The 24,567-nt window shown below is 46.4% G+C and overlaps 1 protein-coding gene across 5 annotated transcripts in view; it reads left to right on the top strand.

Annotated features, from left to right (window-relative positions):
• The window catches only part of LOC146175281 (uncharacterized protein CG43867), a 429,718-nt gene that overhangs the window by 111,213 nt on the left and 293,938 nt on the right, over window positions 1-24,567 (top strand). For all 5 annotated transcript variants that reach the window (XM_084584707.1, XM_084584708.1, XM_084584706.1 and 2 more), the window contains exon 7: window positions 21,412-21,503. In XM_084584707.1, the coding sequence (XP_084440833.1) occupies window positions 21,412-21,503 (92 nt within the window). The remainder of the gene's footprint in view (window positions 1-21,411; window positions 21,504-24,567) is intronic.

The raw sequence follows: 24,567 nt of genomic DNA, 5'->3' as shown, positions 1-24,567 counted from the left end.
TGGCTGCAACTGAACCTGGAGATGGATGGGGTCGCATCTAATGTTAAAATGTCTGTTACAAGTGAGACTAAGAACCAGAAGTCAAGGCTAACTTTTCCTCTATAGCCGATTGTCTTCTACATACAGTCTGTTAAAAAAGAGGTCTAGTTAATGGGAGACATAGGGCTGCCAACAATTCGGGAGGATAGTGTCTCTTATACCCGACTGTCTGTTACATCAGTGTCTCTTTATAACGGGGTTCGACATACACCTAAAATTTTCCAACTCATTGCACTGCTTGCTTTGCTGCAATGCTTCATTCTGCAGTGAAGCATCCTCAAAGTGCAGTGGGGTGAAAGCACTTGAAACTGGGGAAAAATGTCTTTCTCACTCAGTCTCAAATGCAGACAACCATCACTCAGGTATTTGTGAGACTCTGATGCAGGTGGTGTTTTTCAGGCAAATTCGATAATTCAAGCTTTTGGCTGATTAGAGCATTTTTTTCTGGCTCCTTGAAGGCTAAATCAATGACATTTTACTATATTCAGCAACAGCTCCACCTAGTTTTATGCAGGCCCATCCTGCACAATGCAGTTGAGCCTCCTTATAGTGGGCATAAGTGGCATCCATACATTATATACCTAAGTTCGTAATAAGTGGACCACAGCTTAAAAATAGAAGTTGCTAGTGAAAACACTGAATTTTCTTTGTAAAGAAATCAGTAATGGTTGTTTCTGTGATGCAAGTTCGATAAGGGGTTCTTTAGTTTATTTAAAGCAGAAGCATGCTTTTTGCCCAACAAGTTGCCTAGCTGAAACACTTTATGCAGCCCATTGCTACAGGTGGGTGCTGGCTACAAAGTTCATTCATCATTCCAACTCTCCACATTTCTCTCGGCCTGTACTTGACAGAGAATGCCCTCGTTTGTGCATAATTCCGCAATATCAGTGTCTTCATCAGCAGGAAAAAAAAATGATCATGCCAGTGCCACAGTCTACCATGCCGATGCCACGCTTGCAAACTGTCACCGAAATGATAATGTTGAGAAGCATCAGGCTCGGCATCAGGTATTGTGCCGCTGAAGCCGGCCTTGTGGAAAAAGTTTGGCATGCAAATGGCCATCACCTCCTTCCAGGATACCTTCACCATCTGATACCCGCACTCACTCATTGCACTCATTGCCAGCACCTTTTATTTCGCTGCAAGCATGATACAACTCAGGACCGGCTAGAACGCAGCACGACACCCATTGAAAGAGAAAACAATGGGCCACAGTTGGTGAAGCAGACAAGTAAGCAAGCAAGCGTGGTACCTTGGAGAGGCTTGCTTCCCAGCAAAGGCCACCAAACGAAACTTCTTCTGTGGTGCCTTCGACAGGAGTTACATGAAAAAGGGTGGGCATCACACATTGACACTCGTGAACAGCCTACGTCGGCAGGGAAGCCTCCCTGAGATGGGTAGATAGCCTGTGAGGAGGCTGTTTCTGTAAAGGGGTCAGAGGCCTACATTGCGGCTACAGGTCATCCGTTCGCTTTCACCGAGACGTTCGTTATACGTGCGATTTTGTGCCATTGAACTAATGTATATTTTCATGGTTGCACAAGCCTTGTTCATTTTAAGCAAAAGCTCGTCTTGCATGGCACTATTGTGTGTGGGCTCCACAGTAGATCGATATATGGAATCTTGTATAACATTTATACTGCATTTTTTAGTAGGGTAAACAGTTGTGTGCAGTTCTAATTTAATTTTAATTGCAAATACCGTTCGAATTCTGAACTGTTTGAATTCTGAAATAAACAAGGTGAACATGTCTTCTATTTTTAATTTTTCATTCTTTCTTAACTGATGGGATATGCCATATTCGATATGATATTTGTAGGCATTTTTTTTTCCCATATTCATTTTAGATTTGTATTTGAATATTTCAATATTTGCACACCCCTACTTTTTAAGAAAGGTTGTCTTGACAATGAGGTAGCAAGCCACTTAGAAAGATTTAGAGTACAAAAGTCTCGTAGTGCATAGGTGACTAATTCTGTTTGATAATTGCATTCTTTTCAGGCAGTTGTAGCACAAGCATTATCAGTTTTTCAGGAATATCTTGAACCTCTGCATCATGAAATGTTGGTTAATGGAAGGATCAGATTCTTTAATTAGAGCACTATGTTTTCGAAAGAAAATGTCTGTTGGACTTGTGATCCACGCTCAGTTCATTCAACTTGGTAGAACATTAATTCTCAACTTGTGACTATAATGTGTTGATAAAGTCCTGCCCGCACATCATGGAAAACAGTTTCATGTAACACATTGACAGGCTGAGAAAGGCCAGCTCCTTAAATGGCTGAAGGAAAATGAAGACAAATAGAATATGTTAGTAAAGAAAAAATGGCATATGACATGGCAGCGCCAGAGAGAACGCACAACTGAAGTTTATTCGAGAATATGTAGGGAGGCGAATCCAAACACGAAGCAAACAGAGCAGAAATCTTCTTCCAACACCCACACAAAGGAATCAAAAGAACAACTCTAGATTATCTTTTAAAGCCCAGTGGTGCTGCCAAGAATTCAAACACCCTATCAATCAAACAAGTTTGGCTTACACATTTTTCTCCAGTTGTGCGCATATAAATAGCTTACATTACTTGTGAACAGTTTGGTCACGGTGTCTGGAAAGAATTGTGATTCTCCCAAGCAGGAGAATGCACTGCATCTTTTCTTCTTTGTAGTTGGCAGGTTGTTAAGGAATTCCCCAACCTAGTGATTCTTTATGCTCTCCTAATCTTTGTATGAAGCACCACAGGATCTTCGGTCGGATATTTTGGGGAATCCTCCAAGGTGGAGTAGGTTTGTAACAAGGGAGTAATTGCTCATTGACACAAGCGCAGCCATACAGCTACAGAGGAAAGCTAGAAACTTCACAGGTAAAGAAAAATTCGGCCTGGTCCAGGGATCGAACCCAAGACCACCGCCTTTCCGGGGCAGTCGCTCTACCAACTGAGCTAACCAGATTGATCAGCAGATCAGATGGTAGGGTGAGAGCGAATTAATATATAACTCGAATTGGGAATGGTGTTCATCATCATTTAGTATATTCTTAAAGGTCCCAGGTGGGGTATTACTGTATATTGCCGATTATAAGTCTACTCCGATTATAAGTCGACCCCCCAACTCTCGACCCCCTTTGGGCAAAAAAAGAGTACTCCGAATTTAGGTCGACGCTGCCGCACTCTGTGGTCCTAGCTCGCCCAAAAAGTATTTCAGAAGGCTGAGTCATAAAGAAACATTTATTCGTTCATGAGACATCCATCGTCGCTTGTGAGGACACAGTCGCGATCATCTTATGAACCATTGCTGCCGCTGGTCGTCAGAAGCAGTGCCGAGATGCCGCACGTGGAGAACGCCGCAGGGACCATGTCTGTTGGTAGTCCATACCAGGCATCGTTGACCCATTGAGCCACTTCGCCCAAAAAAGCTCGCTTCAGCCGCCCTGTCGGTGTCTTTGGGTTTTGTTGCTGGAGCCACTCGTAGATTGCACCGATGCGGTCTTTGAATGGCTTGTTCAGGGTCACATCCAGTGGCTGAAGAATAGGTGTCAATCCGCCCGTAATGATGATTAGGTTGCATGCTGCGGGGCTTCAGCAGTGCCCCCGGATGCCTGCACCACACGAGACGAAACCATTTGAGGACCATTTCATCATTAAAAAACCCCTTCTCATTCACCTGCACGATGACTTTTGGCGAGAACTTTCCTTCTTCGGGATCGTTTTCTCTTGAACAAAAGGAATGGCGGCAACTTGTGCCCATCTGCCGTACAGCGTAACATGACCGTGAAACGGTTGTGCGTGTTGCCCGTTTTCAGCAGGCGGACCTGGCGCTCCCCTTTTGCCGACACGGTCTTATTGCTAGGCATATCAAACCAGACTGGAGTCTGGTCACCATTGCCAATTGACCAAGCAGGAATGAATGTGTTGCCCGCAGGTCCCTCATGTAGCGCAGAAAGGCGCTCTGTTTTTCTTCGTAGGCTTCAGGCAACGTTGGCATATGGTTGTTCGTCGCCTTAGGCTTAGGCCGTTCCTCTTCATGAAATTTGTCACCCATGACACAAACCACATACACCGCTGTTTAGCTGTCACGTTGGCTAGAGTCCAGGTGGTGCGATGAGAAGAAATGGCGAAATGCACACAACGTTGCACAACACGCGAAAATGCTTCTCGGCTCATGTGACACAGTGACTGGTCGCGTGTGGTCGTTTTGGATTGGATTAATTTGTAGCTGTCCCATTTGTATCAAACATTGCCAGCCCGCCCGGCTTTGGCCGTCTTTCCATGGAACGCCCACGGTTTGTCAATAACAAGTTGTTATCGCATTAAAACAAACCTTTGGTGCAAATCTCGATTAAAATTCGTTTTTTTTTAAAGCAGATCCACTTTCGCATTGTGTCTGACAACTTTTATGGAATTACGAGCGCACGGGGCGTGATATTATCCGCGACTCGGTCGAAATTACTTTTGACCCTGCATATAAGCCGATTTAAGACTCCACATATACGTCGACCCCGATTATAAGTCGACCCCCCAACTTTTGGAAGGACATTTAAAAAAAAAAGGTCGACTTATACGCGGCAATATACGGTACATAAGATGGGGGAGGTAACACAAATATAGCAATTGTTGATGGTCTAAACAGAGGCACAAAAAGTCAGAATGCTCAAACACAAACAATTCAAATGAAGGAGGCACTGCAATAAAAAAGGAAAAGGAAGCAATTGGTTATGATGCGAAATGACATGTCAGGCGTTCTTTGAATCTAGTTGGGTCAAGGTCAGTTACAATATGCTCGTGAAGCTGGTTTCATTTTGAATTGCAGCAGGTAGAAAAGTTTAAAGGCGTTAGTAAATACATGCAAACGCTGGATGAGCATGGAGTTGAACAGATAGGATGATGCACGTGGTGGTGGAACTAGTGGAGAATCACGGTGATGGCGGAAATTGCGGTGCAGTTTATGGAACAAGCATAGGCGAGAAATGTTGCGTCTTAGGGCTAGTGGACTGATACCGAGAGATGTCTTAATACTGCTAATGCTGAAGCAAAAGTCTAATTTGAAGATATAAAACGGTCAGTGCGATTTTGGATGGATTCAATTTCACTAATTAAGTACATCTGATGAGGAGACCAAATTACGGATGCGTATTCGAGTTTGGGTGAATGAAAGTTTCGTACGCAAGTTTGCGAATGATGGCGTTGACAGTGATAGTGGCCTTCTAATGAAGCCCGGAGTTCTCGAAGTATCAGCAGCTAGTTTTGTGATAGGCTCATTCCATGTTAGTTTATTGCTGATTAGGACGCTGAGATACCTGTGAGATTCAACTTGTGATATGAAAGTTGCCTTAGTGAAGATGTATAGGAAATGTTAGGAGGTTTACATGAGACCTGCATGAATTTGCATTCGGTTAACTTCAGTTTTATCATCCAGCCTGCTGAGAATCAGGTTTCAATACTGCGTAAGTCGTTCTGAAGGGTTACTTAGTCATCATGAGAAGAAATGTAATGTGATGGTATAACACGCAGTCGACGACGAACAGATGATGGATGATGCTATGCCAGAAGGGAGGTCATTTATAAAGATAAGGAATAGCAGTGGCTGAAGCACGGATCCTTGCGGCACGCCCGAGATTACCTCAGGAGTGGCGGAATGATGGTTTTCAATGACTGTGAAGCCGGTTTGTGAGGAAACGTTAATCCAGGGTAAAGTCAGTCTTTTGAATCTTTTGGAGCAGTCCAGGAATATGGTGTCGGTTTGCAAAGATGAGTCAAGGTTAAAGTGAAGGTCAATAGTGAATTTAGAGAGTTGTGTCTTGCATGAAAGACCGGGGCGGAAGCCATGCTGATTCTTAAAGAAACATGAGTTATTATCAAGGTGGCTTCTAACTTGGTTCCACGATCTTACAGGCTGTGCAAGTTAATGAAATCGGTGATAATTGGATGGATCGGAGTGGTTTCTTGTTTTGAACATGGGGATACTCTACTTAGTTTCCAGTCATCTGGAATCGAACTGCTAGCTAAGGACTGGGAGAATATGATTTCTAAGATAAGACTGGAAATAACTTTGGTGGATTTAGGCACCTTTGCAGGGATATTGTCAGGGCCAGGGCTACTTGAAAGCTTAAATTTTCGATCAATTTTGCAATTCCTTCAGAATTAATATGAATGGGGGGCATCTGAGCGAAGTCTAAGGAGGTAGGGTGGGTGTGTTCAGAATAGGTTCACGCGTGAAAATAGAAGAGAGGTATGAATTTATGACATCGGAACACTGATCAGTCGGCACTGGGGAGCTGTTGTGATTAAATAAGGGAATGTTACGGCTTTTACTATGCGTAGGAGCAAGTATATTGCAAAATATGGGGGGTTGGTACGGCGAATGCAGAATAGGTCCTGGTGATGAACCTTCTTCAATTGTTTCAAAAGCTTTGTGTATTAAATTAAGTAAAATAATTTTCTCATTTCAGTTCAGAATGTGATGTCTTCGCAGCACGAAAAAGGCGTTTTTTCTTTCGGGATAGCTTTCTCAAAGCTTTCAAATGCCACAGTTTTTTTCTATTGCCTCTAATGGTAACGAGAGGGACATACTTACGAATCAGTGATAAGAGTCTGTGCTTGTATAACAACTTGTTTTTGTTCTCAGATTTTAGAGAGTTTCACGAAAGGAATGACAAAATATTGTTACGAGGCACAACACGAGGTTACGAGGTCGTAGCCGCAACAGTTTGCTGTCAGGGACACACTCGCAGGATCATCCAGAGCCTAGCTTCAGTGTCTTCGTTCTTCACTGTTCTTCACATGCCTACATGTCGCGATGGGAGCCAGAGGAGTACGAGGGAGCCAGGAGGGTAGTAGGATGGTGCCAATACTATGTCCGTCAGTGCACAGTTCTGTAGGTGCAGAAGGGTTCAAGTGCACCAGGACAGGAGGAGCGGTGAGCGTCGTGAAGGCCTGAGCTTGCTCACGGCTCCACGAGGGTAGTAGGATGGAGGAGGGTAGTAGGATGGCACCAATAAAATGTCCACTAGTGTCAGTGCGCAGTTTTGTACGTGCAGACGGGTCCAAGTGCGCCAGGACAGGAGGACAGGTGAGGGCGGAAATGAGCGTCGTGAAGGCCTGAGCTGGCTCACGGCTCCACGAGAAATTCACGTTTTTCTGCAGAAGGGAGGTGAGGGGACGTGCTAGGTCGGCAAAGTTCCGAATGAAGTGATGGAAGTAGGAGCAGAGCCCGAGAAAACTCACATCACTTGTATTACGTGGTGTAGGGAACTCGCGGACTGTGCAAACTTTATCAGGGTCGGGCTGGACACTATTTGCGTCAACCAAATGTCCCAGGATTTTGGTTTAGCGGCGGCCGAAGCTGCATTTTTTTGCATTGAGTTGAAGACCAGCGCGGCGGAAGACGGCCAGTATTGAGAAAGCCATTGAAGGTGACTTGTGAACATGGGAGAGAAAACGACAATGTCATCTAAGTAGCATAAGCACGTTGTCCACTTGAAGCCACGGAGAAGCGAGTCCATCATGCGCTTGAAGGTCGCAGGAGCATTACAGAGCCCAAATGGCATGACCTTGAATTGGTATAGTCTGTCAGGGGTGACAAATGCGGTTTTCTCTCGATCCCGTTCGTCGACAGCCAGTAGCCGGAACGCATGTCGATCGAAGAAAAATAGCTGGCACCATGCAAGCAGTCGAGGGCATAGTCAATTCTCGGGAGCGGATAAACGTCTTTTTTTAGTTATCTAATTGAGGTGGCGATAATCGACACAGAATCTCCAAGTTTGATCTTTCTTTTTGACTAAAACGGCAGGGGATGCCCAGGGACTGCAGGAAGGCTCAATAATATTGTTTGTCAGCGTCTTGTCGACCTGTTTCTGTATCACATGGTGCTCAGCAAGGGAGACTCGATAAGGCCTTCGGTGAATGGGGCTGGCATCACCAGTATTGATGTGACGGGTAACAACAGATGTCTGGCCCAAAGGTCGGTCTCCAAAATCAAATATGTTGCTGTACGAAAGCAAAAGGTCGGAGAGAGCACTGGCTTGCTCAGGTGTCAAATCCGCTGCTATCATGGGAGAAAAAGGGTCGAGCGAGAAACTGATACGGTGGACTCAGAAAGAGGCACAGGCTTGTGGGCAGAAACTTCGCAGTCAACTAAGGGAAACAAGTCAGTGAGTGCAATGCCATGGGGCAAAACTTGGACGGATCGGCCGATGTTAAGGACGGAAACATAGGTTCTGTTATCCGTGACGGTTACGACAGTGTGAGGGAGAAGGACGTTACGGTGGAGAACAACATCGGTGATTGGACAAGTGACGTACGTACCATCAGGAACAGCAGGAAACGGGGCCAGAGGAACATACATGGCTGCTTCGGGCAGTAAGTGAACAAACTCGACGGAGTGGAGGCATGGCTTGATATCTTTGTGGTCGGAGCAAGAAGGCAGGTCTAAACGAAGGAGGCCACTTGAATAATCACTCAGGGCAGAGTGGGCCGTCAAGAAGTCGATGCCAAGGATCACATCGTGAGGGCAGCGGTCGATTACATTGAAGAGCACAGGGGTAGTTTGACCACAAATGCTCACGCGCGCAGTGCACAGTTCCACGACGGCAGCTACACCTCCGTCGGTGACACGAACAGCTGATGAAGAGACGAGTGTGACAATGTTTTTGAGCTTGGATAAGTGCTATAGTAGCGTTCGCCGGCTGAGGTGTGAATGTGACGGGGCCCATTGCCTCCAGCTCTCTGTGAACGATACTGGTCAAGTTTGGCTGATGGGACGGCTGCTGCAGTGTCGGCAGATCCTCGCATGAAAACATAGCAACCGTGTTTGGCAAGTGGGCAAAACGAGGAGCAATACGGTGATGTTTAGCTTGCTCAAACCGCCGACACACCTCGAGGATGGAGTCGATTGTCATACAGTCTTTGCAAAAGAGAAGATTAAAAGCGTCGTCAGCAATTCCCTTTAAGATATGGCCCACCTTGTCACACTCGGGCATGACGCTGTTCACTTTGCAGCATAGAGCTAGTTCAGTTCAGTTCAGTTCAGGTGTTTAGTCGTGTCCGACTCTTCGTGACCCTATGGAACATGTCACGCCACGCTTTCCGGTCTCTCACTATCTTCTTAACATCACATAGCTTCATCTGCAATGCCTCGAGAATGCCATCTAACCATCGCATTCGCTGCCTACCCCTTCTCCGGCGACACTCAACCTTTCCCAACATCAAACCTTTCTCCAGCGACTCCTCTCTTCTCATCAGATGGCCAAAGTAGCTGAGCTTTAACTTTAGAATTTGACCCTCCAATGAGCAGTCAGGGTTTATGGTCGACAATATCGACTGATTTGATCTTCTGGCAGTCCAAGGAACTCTTAAGAGTCTTCGCCAGCACCACAATTCAAACGCGTCAATTCTTCGGCGGTCAGCCTTTTTCACAGTCCAACTCTCGCATCCATACATCACAACTGGAAAGACCATAGCACGGGTTATACGGATCTTGGTTGGCAGACTAATGTCTCTGCTCTTTACTAGGCGGTCAAGGCTAACCATTGCTCTCTTTCCCAGAAGCAGGCGTCTCCTAATTTCATGGCTGCAGTCTCCTTCCGAGGTAATCTTGGTGCCCAAGAACAGAAAATCTGTCACAGCTTCCACTTCTTGTCCATTGATGCTCCAGGACTTGATAGGGCAAGACGCCATGATCTTCGTCTTTTTAATGTTCAGTTTAAGCCCAAACTTCTCACTCTCATCTTGTACGCGCATCAGAAGTCTCTTGAGTTCCACTTCACTTTCTGCCATTAAAGTGGTATCATCTGCATATCTAAGGTTGTTGATACGTTTTCCAGCAATCTTCACTCCAGCTGAAGACTCGTCCAGACCGGCCTTCCTCATGATGCACTCTGCATATAGGTTAAACAGGCAGGGCGACAGTATGCAACCTTGCCTCACCACTTTCTCAATCGGAAACCAATCAGTAAGACCATGCCCAGTTGTGACTGTGGCCTCTTGCCCTTCATACAAGTTCCTGAGGAGACAGATGAGGTGAATTGGAACTCCCATCTCTTGGAGAGCTTGCCACAATCTGCTGTGATCTACGCAGTCAAATGCTTTCGCATAATCAATAAAGCAGAAGTAGATGGGTTTCTGGAACTCTCTTGCTTTTTCCATGATCCAGCGAAGGTTGGCAATTTGGTCTCTAGTTCCTCTGCCCTTGCGAAACCCAGCTTGCACGTCCGGAAGCTCCCGATCCACATACTGCTGCAGCCTACCTTGCAGGATTTTTAACATCACCTTGCTAGCATGAGAAATAAGCGCAATCGTGCGGTAGTTGGAACAATCTTTGGCACTGCCTTTCTTTGGAATGGGGATGTAAACTGACCTCCTCCAATCCTGTGGCCACTGCAGGGTTGTCCAAATCTTCTGACATAATGTATGCAGTGTGTTAACAGCGTCATGGTTGAGGTTTTGAAGCAACTCAGCTGGAATACCATCAATTCCGCTAGCTTTGTTCTTAGCAAGGCTGGCTAAGGCCCATTCAACTTCACTCTTCAGGATGCCCGGCTCGAGATCAGTAATCATCATCATCAGCCTGATTATACCCACTGCAGGGCGAAGGCCTCTCCCATATCTCTCCACTTAACCCGGTTCTGTGCTAGCTGCATCCACTTGACCCCTGCGAACTTCTTAATCTCATCCGCCCACCTAACTTTCTGCCGCCCCCTGCTACGCTTTCCTTCCCTTGGAATCCAGTTTGTTACCCTCAGCGACCATCGGTTATCCTCTCTTCGCACTACATGTCCTGCTCATGTCCATTTCTTCTTCTTAATTTCCACTAGAATGTCGTTAACTTGAGTTATTTCTCTGACCCACTCTGCACGCTTTCTATCTCTTAATGTTACCCCTACCATTTTTCGTTCCATAGCCCTCTGGGTTGTCCTCAACTTAAGTAGAACTCTCTTGGTTAGCCTCCACGTTTCAGCCCCATAGGTGAGTACAGGCAAGATGCAACTGTTGTATACTTTCCTCTTGAGCGATACCGGTAAGCTGCTAGTCATAATCTGCGAGTGCTTGCCAAATGCGCTCCATCCCAATCTTATTCTTCTTGTTATTTCCTTTTCATGGTCCGGATCTGCGGTTACTACCTGTCCTAAGTAGATATATTCGCCTACTACTTCCAGTATTTCGCTACCTAATGTAAACTCCTGTTCCTTCCCGAGGCTGTTGAACATTACCTTAGTCTTCTGCATATTGATTTTCAAGCCTACCTTTCTACTTTTCCTGTCTAGGTCATCAATCATTATTTGCAGTTCATCTCCCGAGTTGCTTAGCAAGGCAATGTCATCAGCAAATCGCAGATTTGGTTAGAGCGCCCGTCTCGGCTGCGGGAGGTGGTTAGTTCGAAACCCACCGCCGGACACCCACCGGTAAAAATGGGTACAAGCGTCCCCCGGCCTGGCGCTCGGCTTTTCCAGGGGTGTGCGTGGAGAAGCTCCGTAAACCCCGCTGCGCGCCCTTCCTCCGCAGTGGGCCCAAACCCAGTTTCGAACCTCGCAGCCTGCAAAGGTGGTTCTGTTTGTCTTTCAAAGGTACTTCCTTTGACCCCTCACCTGAAGTGCTCCCTTAGAGCCTCAGCTGCAGCAGTCCTAAAAAATCCTAATCACAACCGTCCTATGTTGGGTTTGCACATCTTGGTCCTTCTTGTACAGTTCTTCTGTGTATTCCTGCCACCTCTTCTTTATCTCTGAGGCTTCAGTGAGGTCCTTGCCTCGTTTGTCCTTTATCACGCCCAGCTTAGCACAGAAGCTTCCTTTGATATCTTTGATTGTCTTATACATAGCTCTTGTGTTCCTTAATTGGCTGTTGTCCTCAACTGCTTGACACTGTATGTTCAGGAAGGCATTCTTATCTCTCCTTGCTATTTTCTGAAAATCCGCATTGAGAGCCTTGTATCTTTCTCTTTCCCCCATACCTTTTGCCATCCTCCTTTCCTCAGCTATTTACAAAGCCTCTTCAGATAACCAGTTTGCTTTTTTGCATTTCTTTTGCTTTGGAACTATCTTAGTAGCAACTTCTTGTATTATATCACGAACATCAGTCCACATCTCTTCGGGCTCTTTGTCTTCTAGATCTAATTCTTGAAATCGATTCCTCACTTCCACAGCATATTCTAATGGAATCTGATCCAGATCATACCTGAAAGGCCTTCTAGTTTTCTGCGTTTTCCTCAATCGAAGCTTAATTTTGGCAACAAGAAGCTGATGATCGGTGCCACAATCGGCCCCAGGCCTTGTTTTTACTGCTTGTATAGCGCTTCTCCATCTCTGCCGGCAAATAATATAATCGATCTGATTCCTGTACAGACCGTCCGGTGAAATCCATGTGTACAGGCGCCTCTTGTGCTGTTGAAAATGAGTATTCGCTATGGTCAGGTTGTTTTCTTGACAGAACTCTACTAGCCTCTGCCCAGCTTCATTTGGCTCACCAAGACCGAACTTGCCTGTAATTCCGGATATTTCTTCACTCCCGACCTTAGCATTCCAGTCTCCTATGAGAAAAACGACGTCTGATGATGGGGTGCGGTCTAAAAGGCATTGTAGGTCCGCATTAAAATCTCTCAACGTCAGCTTCTTCAGCAGCAGTGGTCGGTGCATAGACTTGGATAACTGTTATGTTGAAAGGGTGACCTTGGATCCGAAGTGAAATCATTCGGTCGTTTTTGGGGTTGTACCCTAGCACTGCTTTGCCCATTCTTCTGTTTACTATGAAAGCGACCCCATTCCTTCTCGGATTCGTGCCCACAATAAAAGACATAATGGTCGCCGGAGTTAAATTCTCCCATTCCAGTCCACTTGAGCTCGCTGATACCCAAGATATCAATGTTCAATCTGTCCATTTCTCGCTTGACGATATCCAGTTTACCTTGCGTCATAGATCTTATATTCCATGTTGCTATGTGATATATCTCCTTGCAACATCGGACTTTTCGGTCGCTTCCCGACACATCCACAACTGAGCGTCCTTTTGGCTTTAGCCCAGCCGCTTCATTCGTCCTGGAGCTACTAGGAATCGCCCTTTGTTCATCCCCAGTAACATGTGGGATGCCTTCCAACCTGGGGGGCTCATCTTCCGGCGCCCTATCGATAATGGTATTGTGACTGGCCATAAGGTTTTCTTGGCAGGAAATACTGGAGTGGGTTGCCATTACCTTCTCCAGTGAATCACATTTTGTCAGAACTCTCTGCCGTGACCTGTCTATCTTGGGTGGCCCTACACAGCAGAGCTCACGACTTCATCGAGTTTCGCAAGCCCCTCCGCCTCGACAAGGCAGTGATCCATGAAGGGGATCACTGCTTAGATAGAGCTAGTACGACTTGTATATACGACAGATATGATTCTGTCGACGATTGTGCTCGCGATGCTAGGTCCTTTTTAGCGCCGAGCCTGCGTCTGGTCTGCTTGCCAGAGATCCCGAAGCTTCTCTTTGCATATGTCCCAGGATGTCAGATCTTCTTCGTGCGTCTCAAACCAGACCCACGCCGTACCAGCAAGGTAGAAAATGACGTATCACAAGCATCAATGTTGTGTCGCATCGTTCGTGCTTACTGACTCGCTCTTACATAGCGAGCCAGTCTTCGATGTCGACGTCATTGGTGCCGCATAAGGTGCCTGGATCACGAGGCTGTGCCACGACGACAGTGGGCGCTGGTTATGCCGCTGTAGAAGGGGCTGCGTCGGACTGCATAGTGCTAGCACCAAGCTGGCGACCACTGCGGAGATCCAGATTGTAGTATTGGTGTCGTACCCTGCACGCTCCACCAAGATGTTACGAGGCACAACACGAAGTTACGAGGTCGTAGCCACAACAGTTCGCCGTCAGGGGCACACTCGCAGGACCGTCCAGAGCCTAGCTTCAGCATCTTCGTTCTTCACCGAGTCCAGCACTTCGTCGTCTGTGACTGCATACCGTAACATTATTTCTTACCCTCTGTTGAAACCAGATACGTCGGCCTGCTTGTAGTCACGTGTGTGTTTTATAGATTTCTGTTGGACTGGAATGTTGAAAGATAAGTCAAATAGGAGCATTTTGTGATCACTCACACTACTGACATATTGCATTGACTGTATCAAATCGGGATTGGTGGAAAATACTAGATCCAGGGTGATATATCACGAGTTGGCATGCTTACAGTTTGGGCATATTTGAGCATAAGAGTGAGGTCAATAAAATCATTGGAATGGTGGGAGGATGCAGATAAACTCATCCAATCAATATCGGGAAAGCTAAAATCGGCACAAAGAATATTAATTGGCATCAGGAAAGCGAAAATTCAAATCAAGAAGGACCAAGTGCAGATCGTTAGTAGAAGAGATATCACAATCTGGTGGGTGATAACAGGCAATCAGTATATTCGTTCTTCTGGAAAGTGCAAAGTTTTTACAGAGAATTTCATGGTGGCATGCAACATCAATAGTGAAGGAAGGTGGGGAATCCCCCAAGTTGGAGTAAATTTGTAATAAATAGCTTTCTTTCGTTGTGTGGCTGCGCTTGGGTGGATGTCAATGAGTAATTACTCCCTTATTACAAAAGGAACTTTGTGCTTGATGGTGCACAGGATTTTTTCTTTTTTCTGCAATTTTTGCCCTTTTGTGCTCTTCAGAACAGATTACGCCCTAGTGAAGTTTCGTAGTTGTTTTTTTTTACCCCGTGCATCAGGGGTGCGCCGTCAGATATGGTATGTGAGTTGCAGCGGAGGTTCCTTGCGCCAGAGGCACCCCGTCGGGGACAGTATGAAGTGAAGACTTGAAGACAGGAGTTTGTAAGAAGAATAACTAAAAATTTATACACACAGTATTTACAACAACAACATTTACAACAGAGGTGCAAAGTGGAACTGGCTAGCTGGGAAATATTCCCACCTCGGCCCGACGATGCAGAGCATCAGACTCTAGCCCAGAACGCCGGACTGGGCCCTCGGGCTCGGTTTTACCCCTTTGAGGTCTAGCCCTAATTTGCACAACGTCCAATCACCACATGATGGGTTCGTCGTGACGTACAACACCCACTTCAACCTTAACAGGACTAAAAACTCTCTCTCCATGGATAAAAAAAGAAGGAAAATCAAAACTCCTAAGCTCATGTCCTTTCTACGTTCCGCGGTGCACCTGTCCGTGATCATGGCGGTGCACCTGGCCATTCACCTGACTTAGCGGCGTTACAAAAAAAAAAGAGAGAGAAGAAAAGAGTGGTCAGGCGGTCTTGCATGGACCATCTCGATTGTCGCCATGAGTGCACCACTTTTGTTAAGTGTTCGTCACCACATTCCATTGTGCGCTTGCATGAACAGGCGTCTCACCTGCGACTGCGGGGTCGAGACAGCACGCGCCATCTGGTATTCCCAATGCTGTCACATCTCCCACTTTGAGGGCTCATCATCATCATCATCAGCCTGACTATACCCACAGAAGGGCGAAGGCCTCTCCCATATTTCTCCACTTAACCCGGTTCTGTGCTAGCTGCATCCACTTGATCCCTGCAAACTTCTTAACCTCATCCGCCCACCTAACTTTCTGCCGCCCACCTAACTTTCTGCCGCCCCCTGCTACGCTTTCCTTCCCTAGGAATCCAGTTGGTTACCTCAAGCGACCATCGGTTATCCTCTCTTCGCACTACATGTCCTGCCCATGCCCATTTCTTCTTCTTAATTTCCACTAGAATGTCGGTAACTTAAGTTATTTCTTTGACCCACTCTTCACGCTTCCTATCTATTAATGTTACCCCTACCATTTTTCGTTCCATAGCCCTCTGGGTTGTCCTCAACTTAAGTAGAACACTCTTGGTTAGCCTCCACGTTTCAGCCCCATAGGTGAGTACAGGTAAAATGCAACTGTTGTATGTATACTTTCCTCTTTAGCGATACCGGTAAGCTGCTGGTCATAATCTGCAAGTGCTTGCCAAATGCGCTCCATCCAAATCTTATTCTTGTTATTTCCTTTTCATGGTCCGGATCTGCAGTTACTACCTGTCCTAAGTAGACATATTCGCCTACTACTTCCTGTACTTTGCTACCTAATGTAAAATGCTGTTCCTTTAAATAGTAAGTACCTTATACGTAACAGACAGTAAGCTGATTGGTCTGTAATTTTTAAGGTCCTTAGAGTCCCCTTTCTTATGAATGAGGATAATGTTTGCATTCTTCCATGGTTCCTGTACCGTTAATGACACCAGGCACTGCGTTTACAGGGTGGCCAGTTTTTCTAGCACGATATCCCCCCTGTCCTTCAGCAAATCTGTAGTTATCTGATCCTCTCCAGCTGATTTCCCCCTTTTCATAGTTTTTAATTCTTTCTTGACCTCGTACTTCGTCACTGGTGGAACGTCTGACTGTTTTTCCCTACCGCCAATCTCATTACGGTCCTGACTACTTTGGCTACTGTAGAGATCTGTATAGAACTCCTCGGCTACTTTGACTATCTTGTCCATATTAGTGATGACGTTGCCCGCCTTGTCCCTTATCGCATACATCTGGTTTTTGCCTATGCCCAATTTCTTCTTTACCGCTTTAAGGCTTCCCCCATTCTTTACAGCATGCTCAATTTTTTCTGTTGTACTTCCTTATATCGGCCACCTTGCGCTTATTGATTAGCTTTGATATCTCGGTCAGGTCGATCTGGTCTGTTGGATTGGAAGCTTTAATACTCTGGCGTTTCTTAATCAAATCTTTCGTCTCCTTAGACAGCTTACCGGTATCCTCCCTAACTATCCTACCGCCTACTTCTACCGCACACTCAGTGACGATATCTCTGAAATTATTGTTCCTTGCCTCTAGGGTAATGTCGCCTTCCTCAGTTAGAGCTGAATACCTATTCTGTAGCGAGATCCTGAACTCTTCTGCCCTCCCCCTCACCGCTAATTCGTTGATTGACTTCTTTCTTACTAATCTGTTGCGTTCCTTCTTCAGATTTAGGCTAATTCGGGACCTCACCATCCTGTGGTCACTGCATCGCACTTTCCCGATTACCTCTACATCTTGCATAATGGCGGGGGTTGAACACATTATGAAGTCGATTTCATTTTTAGTCTCTCCATTAGGACTTTTCCATGTCCATTTCCGGTTCTTCCGTTTGTTGAAGAAGGTATTCATGATTCGTAAGTTATTGCGCTCTGCAAACTCGACTAGTAACTCCCCCTGCTATTCCTAGAACCAATGCCATAGTCACCTACTGCCTTGTCTCCTGCCTGTTTTTTCCCTACCTTGGCATTGAAGTCGCCCATTAGTACAGTATACTGCGTCTTTACTTTTCGCATTGCCGATTCTACATCTTCATAGAAGCTTTCAACTGCCTGGTCATCATAACTAGATGTAGGTGCATAGGCCTGTACAACCTTCAGTTTATACCGCTTATTAAGCCTAATTACGATGCCAGCAACCCTCTCATTAATACTATAGAATTCATCTATATTACCCGCTATATACTTATTGACAAGGAAACCTACTCCTAGTTGTCGCCTCTCTGGTAAACCTCTATAACACAGTACATGCCCATCCTTCAGTACAGTATATGCCTCATTCGGCCTCCTAACCTCACTAAGCCCTATGACATCCCATTTCATGCCCTCTAGTTCCTCTAACGGCACTGCTAAACTAGCTTCACTAGCTAGGGTTCTAGCATTAAACGTTGCCATGGTCAGTTTCCAAAGGCGGCCTGTCCAGCGGAGTCAGGCATTGTTAGCACCCCCTGCTGCGTCACAGGTCTGACCGCCGCCGTGGTCAGTTGTTCCGCAGCCACTGGTGACTGAGGGCCGGGGTTTTATGGAGCTTATCATAGGAGGTTGTGGCCAATCCCGGTGTCGCGCTATCCTCCACCAGATGAAAAAAAAAAAATCCGCGTGTCGATGGAATTGCATAAACAGGCTTGGGGTGCGACCTGATGCCGGTGAACACCTCCAGCAACGCACTCCCTCACCAGAACAGGAGTTGGCCACCCTGGTGCAGTATCAATATACAGTCGTGCCTCGTTAATATGGACACTTTGGTTCCCGACTAAAACTGTCTATAAAGCGAGTCATCCATAATAACGAGTCATGAATAAAAACAAAAAGGATTTTATTGAGAAAAGAGAATTGTAATTAACGACTGCTTTTGTACATAACGGTGTGCACTGGACTCAAAATTTCACAGAACACCGGCAATTTTGAGTGCATTATCCTTGTCATTGTTGTCTTCAAAAAATTGTAGTGCAGTTTGAAGCGACTCGTTTACCATGACACCCGTGATGTTGGGCTTTGTGTTGGTCGAACTTTCGAGCACGAACTCCTCACTGGCCGATGAATCAGCGTCTGATTCTCTACACTACTACCGCCACTTCCAAAAGGGCCTCTTCACTGAGCAAAGTAGCCGCTAAGTAGCTGCTTGAGATTCTCCTGAGGCGAGGAAATAGCTGAGCTGTCGATACTAGTCCCTCGCAGCTTGGATTGCTGAGATGGCTTTTGCCGCTTGTATTCACAGATTTCTTCGCGCCTACGTTCAGCGCTGTTCTTTTGCGTTTAACTCCTGCCATGCCAAAAGCCAGACTCAAGTTGAGGGTTACAGGCTCCTGATGCTTTGTACTTTTTTGCCTAGTTAACCTTTCTGCCTTTCCGTTCTTCTGATTCTTTTTTTGCCTTGCACTGTTTCTGTAAGGAAGCAAGGGAGTCAAGTTGGCAAGCTGCTATGCAGAGGGCTATCGAACATCCCATCTTCTTGGCGCCGGTTTTACGTGTTCCCATAAAACAAACACTGCAAGCTGAAGTACAGTTTAGAACGACGGCTAGGAAGGGCTCAGACCTTGTCAAGGCCGCATCGTTGACTCAAAGCGAAGCCGCCATACGGACCGCCTAGTGTGCAAAGTTTGACAGTTCGGCAGCGCAACAGGGACGAAAACCAGGAGCATGAGAGGGAAGCGCGTCCAGGACGGGACGCCCGGTCCCGGTTGCGTGTTCGTACGTCGCCTTTCTTTTGTCGCTCTACTTTGTCAGTGTGTCTTAACTCTCACCGAAAAGCGTTAACGGCTTCATGGAACACACATTGCGCTTTGGGAAAGAAAACTTCAGTTCCCACCGCCACTGTAGGCACTTGTCTTTCTTCCTGTCATTTCTTTCTTACGCTTTTACCGGCCTCTCTGTTCACGTTCAGCAGAATTTATTGCAACCACATGTTGCTGTTTTCCCGACTGCGGCGGCACTTCCGCTGCACCCAGAAATCTCCTGGTTCTCCCCTTTCGGGGTCTTTCTTACGCTGACCCTCGGTTTGCTGTGTACGTTCTTCTCCCCCCGCCCCTCCCCCTTCCCTTAGAACGGCGACACGCCCGCTTTGGTTCTTTCCAACCCCACAGGACTCGTTCAGGCATCCCGCCGTATCGGCTGTCGCGTAGGTTCGCGGGCGGCGGGCCCTTCTTTAACTTGCGTTCGGACTCCTCTGCTTTTTTTTCAAGCACTGTCCATATTAATGAGACAAAAATACATGGGCCCAAGTGGGGCGCGTGCATTCTTCCCCTGTCCATTGTCCGGACAGCGAGTTTCCATATTAACGAGGCATAAATACATTGAAAAGGTTTCGTCCCCAGAAGAACTGTCCACAATTCGGGTCGTCCATATTAACGGGGGTCATATTAACGGGGCACGACTGTATATATTTTAACCTTTGCGCCAAAGGGCGAACTTGCGCAATAAAAAAAAATAATAAATATGTGGAGTCTGCTTCTAAATCTTGCGCCAATTCGACGCCTGCCACACCAGCATTGTTTAGGGCGCCTCAGCATTCCGCGACATTCTTTTCAAAGGCTCCTGCTACTGGGCAGATGTTGCTGCCTCCTGTCGCGCCGCTTACCCCCACGTGAGCTATGTGCTTTGGCGCATTGCTCTGTCCCTGCAGAACGTCGTTTCCCAGCGTTGGCAATAGATCGTCGGAGCGTTTCGTCTGTGCTAGCTCGCTGGCTCCTCTAAGCTGTTTGAGCATAGCTGCCTTGTGCTCCAGCTTTTGGCATTCTGCTACTGTTGTCTTCAGTTCTAACTCTACGTCCCGAGGCGTTCCCTTGTAGAAAAGTGCCTTTCCTCCATTTACGTTGTCAAGCTGAGCCAAAGCTGTTTTAAACACGCCTTCTCTGTTTCTAGCTGGCTCGCCATATTGTTTAACATACGACAACACTACCGGCTTGAACACACACAGAGGCGCGAACAATGCGACTGAGGAAACTCATGGTTTCAATGCGTCGGTCCACATCATCGGCTCCCTGATGTTGGCGCCGCCTCCACCATCACCGCACTCTGCGATGAGCTGCCGCACGCCGCTGGTCCCGTGCTTGCTGTCACTGCCTTGTTGTGGCTCACCGGAGACCGGTCAGCCTTCCTTCCCGGAGCGCTGCTTTTCCTGCAGCCTCTCGTTGCTGGTCCGCTGCCATGATCCTTGCAACTGCCTCGGCTTCCGATGACTGGAACTTGCTTGCTGCTGCTGTTAAAGTGGGTCAAGAAGTTGAAACATCTGTATTTTTTGACCCAAACCTTTGGTCAGCATTTTGCTTTTTTAGTACTAATAATGTATCTGGAATCACAGCAACTCTGTGATTTTCTGCTACAGTGGGTTTTGGTCTTGACCCACTTTAACAGCTTGCTACAGGCCTGCACGATTACATGCTTCGGATAACCGCTTGATGTCGGCCTGCTGACCTGTGTATTGACACTTTTTTCCATTGAATGCGCTCAGGATTTTAATGCACGAAGCTGCAATGCGCCCTTAATAACTTTGGAGTGGACAAATGTGTAGCTTAATAGTGCTTTTTTGGCTTTAGGGGGTAGGACCGACAGACATGACCAGGTGGGAAGCAGAACAATAAATCTAGAAACTGAAGTGTGCTGTCCTTTCGAATCTTGATTGTAAAATTGGGATCTTGGCTACTTTTTTAAACACCTTTAAAACATTCACAATGCTTTGTTGCAGGTTAAACTGCTTGTACCTGCAGATCTTTAGATCTAACCGAGCTGACTTGTGCTATATGGTTTTGTCTACTTTAGCAAGAAGAATCTTGCCGAGTATAAGGGCGATGCAGGAACCAATGCACAACAAGGAATTTCTCGCTCCATTCTGTTACAGTTGAAGTGAGATAAAAGGGAAGACACAACCGAGATTCCACATCTAGACATAAAGGCAACCTCATCATTGTTGATGATAATGCACTCCTGTACACTCTTGATTAGCTAGTTGTACCATTGAGGCCGACTTCAATGTGCGCCTGTGCATCGTGCTGGACCATTTGTCCTCGGTAGACTCTGGGTTTGAGAAGGGAGCTTCCACAATCAAAGTTGCTTGATTCTTGTGCCCCATTCAGAAACGATGGTACAAAATGGAATGTCATCTTTTCTCTGCAGGTGCCTCGAGCCTAGAGGGCACCCTGCCAGGCAGCCGTCTGCACAGTGCCTTCTCCGAGCTCAGTGTGCCGGTGTATGCCGCCGTCAAGGGGGTACGTCTTCTTTTGTGCTAAAAGGGTGCTGTGAGACGCATGGAGCTTAAACTCAGGGCAGCAGTAACCCTGAATGAAAACACGCATGGCTGCGGAGGCTGCGTGAAGACATCTCTAGGATGTTTAGATTACGATTCCCCCTCGTGGGTCACTAGTGGACCTTGGCCACATGGTGCACGTGTGTATGGCTTATTTACCGGAGTTAAGCGAAGGAGCGGCGCAGATGGAGAGAAAGAGCGAGCAGGAGTGCGTTGAAGTTTCACACGAGGCATGATCTGGGCCAGGGTTCGACTTCTAACACTGCCATCATCCTTTTTTGTGTGGACACACACTCATGAGCCAGAAAATGCATTAATAATAATCACATGCAACAGAGCTGGAAGAGAGCCAATACAGGCTAGTTGGTAGAAGAAGGCAATAATACAGGGACAAGTATTATTCCCTTCTTCGGAATAGAGCTTCAATGGACTGTCATTCAGTAGAAGAATGTTGTAACAGCTGCCTGTATGGGGTATATTTTAGTGGAATATTATTCACATTAATGGTTATTCAGGAGACATAAATAGGAGACATATTTAAGTGTTTGACACTAAAGCCCTTTACAGTGCTTCCCTCAGACTGCTGTACCAGCAGTGCAGCTGGGTTCACACTCAGGTGATCGCATCTTCACAGCATTAATAGCATGCTTTTGTGTGAAAAATTAGTGCACCGAAGCCATGCACATGCTTGTCGTTAAGTGTCGTGCCAGCCCCATTTCCCTCTGAGCTCCGCAAAGAGGAATCTCTCTCACAAAAAGCTGGCTGTTGCTGCTGCCGTTGATTTCAATGACAGTTTATCTTCCCAAGTGAAGAACTTAGTTCAGTCCCTGAATCTGTAATCCTGATCATCATCATCATCATCAGCCTAACTATACCCACTGCAGGGCGAAGGCCTCTCCCATATTTCTCCACTTAACCCGGTCCTGTGCTAGCTGCATCCACTTGACCCCTGCGAGCTTCTTAATCTCATCCGCCCACCTAACTTTCTGCCGCCCCCTGCTACGCTTTCCTTCCCTTGGAATCCAGTTTGTTACCCTCAGCGACCATCGGTTATCCTCTCTTCGCACTACATGTCCTGCCCATGTCCATTTCTTCTTCTTAATTTCTACTAGAATGTCGGTAACTTGAGTTATTTCTCTGACCCACTCTGCACGCTTTCTATCTCTTAATGTTACCCCTACCATTTTTCGTTCCATAGCCCTCTGGGTTGTCCTCAACTTAAGTAGAACTCTCTTGGTTAGCCTCCACGTTTCAGCCCCATAGGTGAGTACAGGCAAGATGCAACTGTTGTATACTTTCCTCTTGAGCGATACCGGTAAGCTGCTAGTCATAATCTGCGAGTGCTTGCCAAATGCGCTCCATTCCAATCTTATTCTTCTTGTTATTTCCTTTTCATGGTCCGGATCTGCGGTTACTACCTGTCCTAAGTAGACATATTCGCCTACTATTTCCAGTATTTCGCTACCTAATGTAAACTGCTGTTCCTTCCCGAGGCTGTTGAACATCACCTTAGTCTTTTGCATATTGATTTTCAAGCCTGCCTTTCTACTTTTCCTATCTAGGTCATCAATCATTATTTGCAGTTCATCCCCCGAGTTGCTTAGCAAGGCAATGTCATCAGCAAATCGCAGATTACTGAGGTATTCTCCATCTACCCTTATCCCTAGCTGCTCCCATTCCAAGTCTCTGAATACTTCCTCTAAACAAGCTGTGAATAGTACTGGGGAGATTGTGTCTCCTTGCCTAACACCTTTCTTTATGGGAATTTTGTTACTTGCTTTATGCAGAACTATGGTTGCTGTGCAGCCACTATATATATCTTCCAGCACTTTCACGTACGGCTTGTCTACCCCCTGATTTCGCAATGCCTGCATCACCGCCGAGGTTTCAACTGAGTCAAATGCTTTTTCGTAGTCAATGAATGCTATGTATAAGGGCTGGTTATATTCCGAGCATTTTTCTATCACCTGATTGATGGTATGGATATGATCGATAGTAGAGTACCGTTTCCGAAACCCTGCTTGATCCTTTGCTTGATTGCAGTCTAAGGTTGTCCTGATTCTATTAGTGATTACCTTAGTAAATACCTTATACGTAACAGACAGTAAGCTGATTGGTCTGTAATTTTTAAGGTCCTTAGAGTCCCCTTTCTTGTGAATGAGGATAATGTTTGCATTCTTCCATGGTTCCGGTACCGTCGATGACACCAGGCACTGCGTATACAGGGTGGCCAGTTTTTCTAGCACGATATCACCCCCGTCCTTCAGCAAATCTGTAGTTATCTGATCCTCTCCAGCTGATTTCCCCCTTTTCATAGTTTCTAGTGCTTTCTTGACCTCGTCCTTCGTCACTGGTGGAACGTCTGACTGTTTTTCCCTACCGCCAATCTCATTACGGTCCTGACTACTTTGGCTACTGTAGAGATCTGTATAGAACTCCTCGGCTACTTTGACTATATTTTCCATATTAGTGATGACGTTGCCCGTCTTGTCCCTTATCGCATACATCTGGTTTTTGCCGATGCCCAATTTCTTGTTTACCGCTTAAAGGCTTCCCCCGTTCTTTACAGCATGCTCAATTTTCTCCATGTTATACTTCCTAATATCGGCCACCTTGCGCTTATTGATTAGCTTCGATATCTCGGCCAATTCGATCTGGTCTGTTGGATTGGAAGCTTTCATACTCTGGCGTTTCTTAATCAAATCTTTCGTCTCCTTAGACAGCTTACCGGTATCCTCCCTAACTATCCTACCGCCTACTTCTACCGCACACTCAGTGATGATATCTCTGAAATTATTGTTCCTTGCCTCTAGGGTAATGTCGCCTTCCTCAGTTAGAGCTGAATACCTATTCTGTAGCGAGATCCTGAACTCTTCTGCCCTCCCCCTCACCGCTAATTCGTTGATTGACTTCTTTCTTACTAATCTGTTGCGTTCCTTCTTCAGATTTAGGCTAATTCGGGACCTCACCATCCTGTGGTCACTGCATCGCACTTTCTCGATTACCTCTACATCTTGCATAATGGC

The sequence above is a fragment of the Amblyomma maculatum genome, chromosome 11 (assembly GCF_055883805.1).
Source record: "Amblyomma maculatum isolate TAMU_Amacu chromosome 11, ASM5588380v1, whole genome shotgun sequence".
NCBI lineage: Eukaryota > Metazoa > Arthropoda > Arachnida > Ixodida > Ixodidae > Amblyomma > Amblyomma maculatum.
This window is presented reverse-complemented; position numbering and strand designations above follow the sequence as displayed.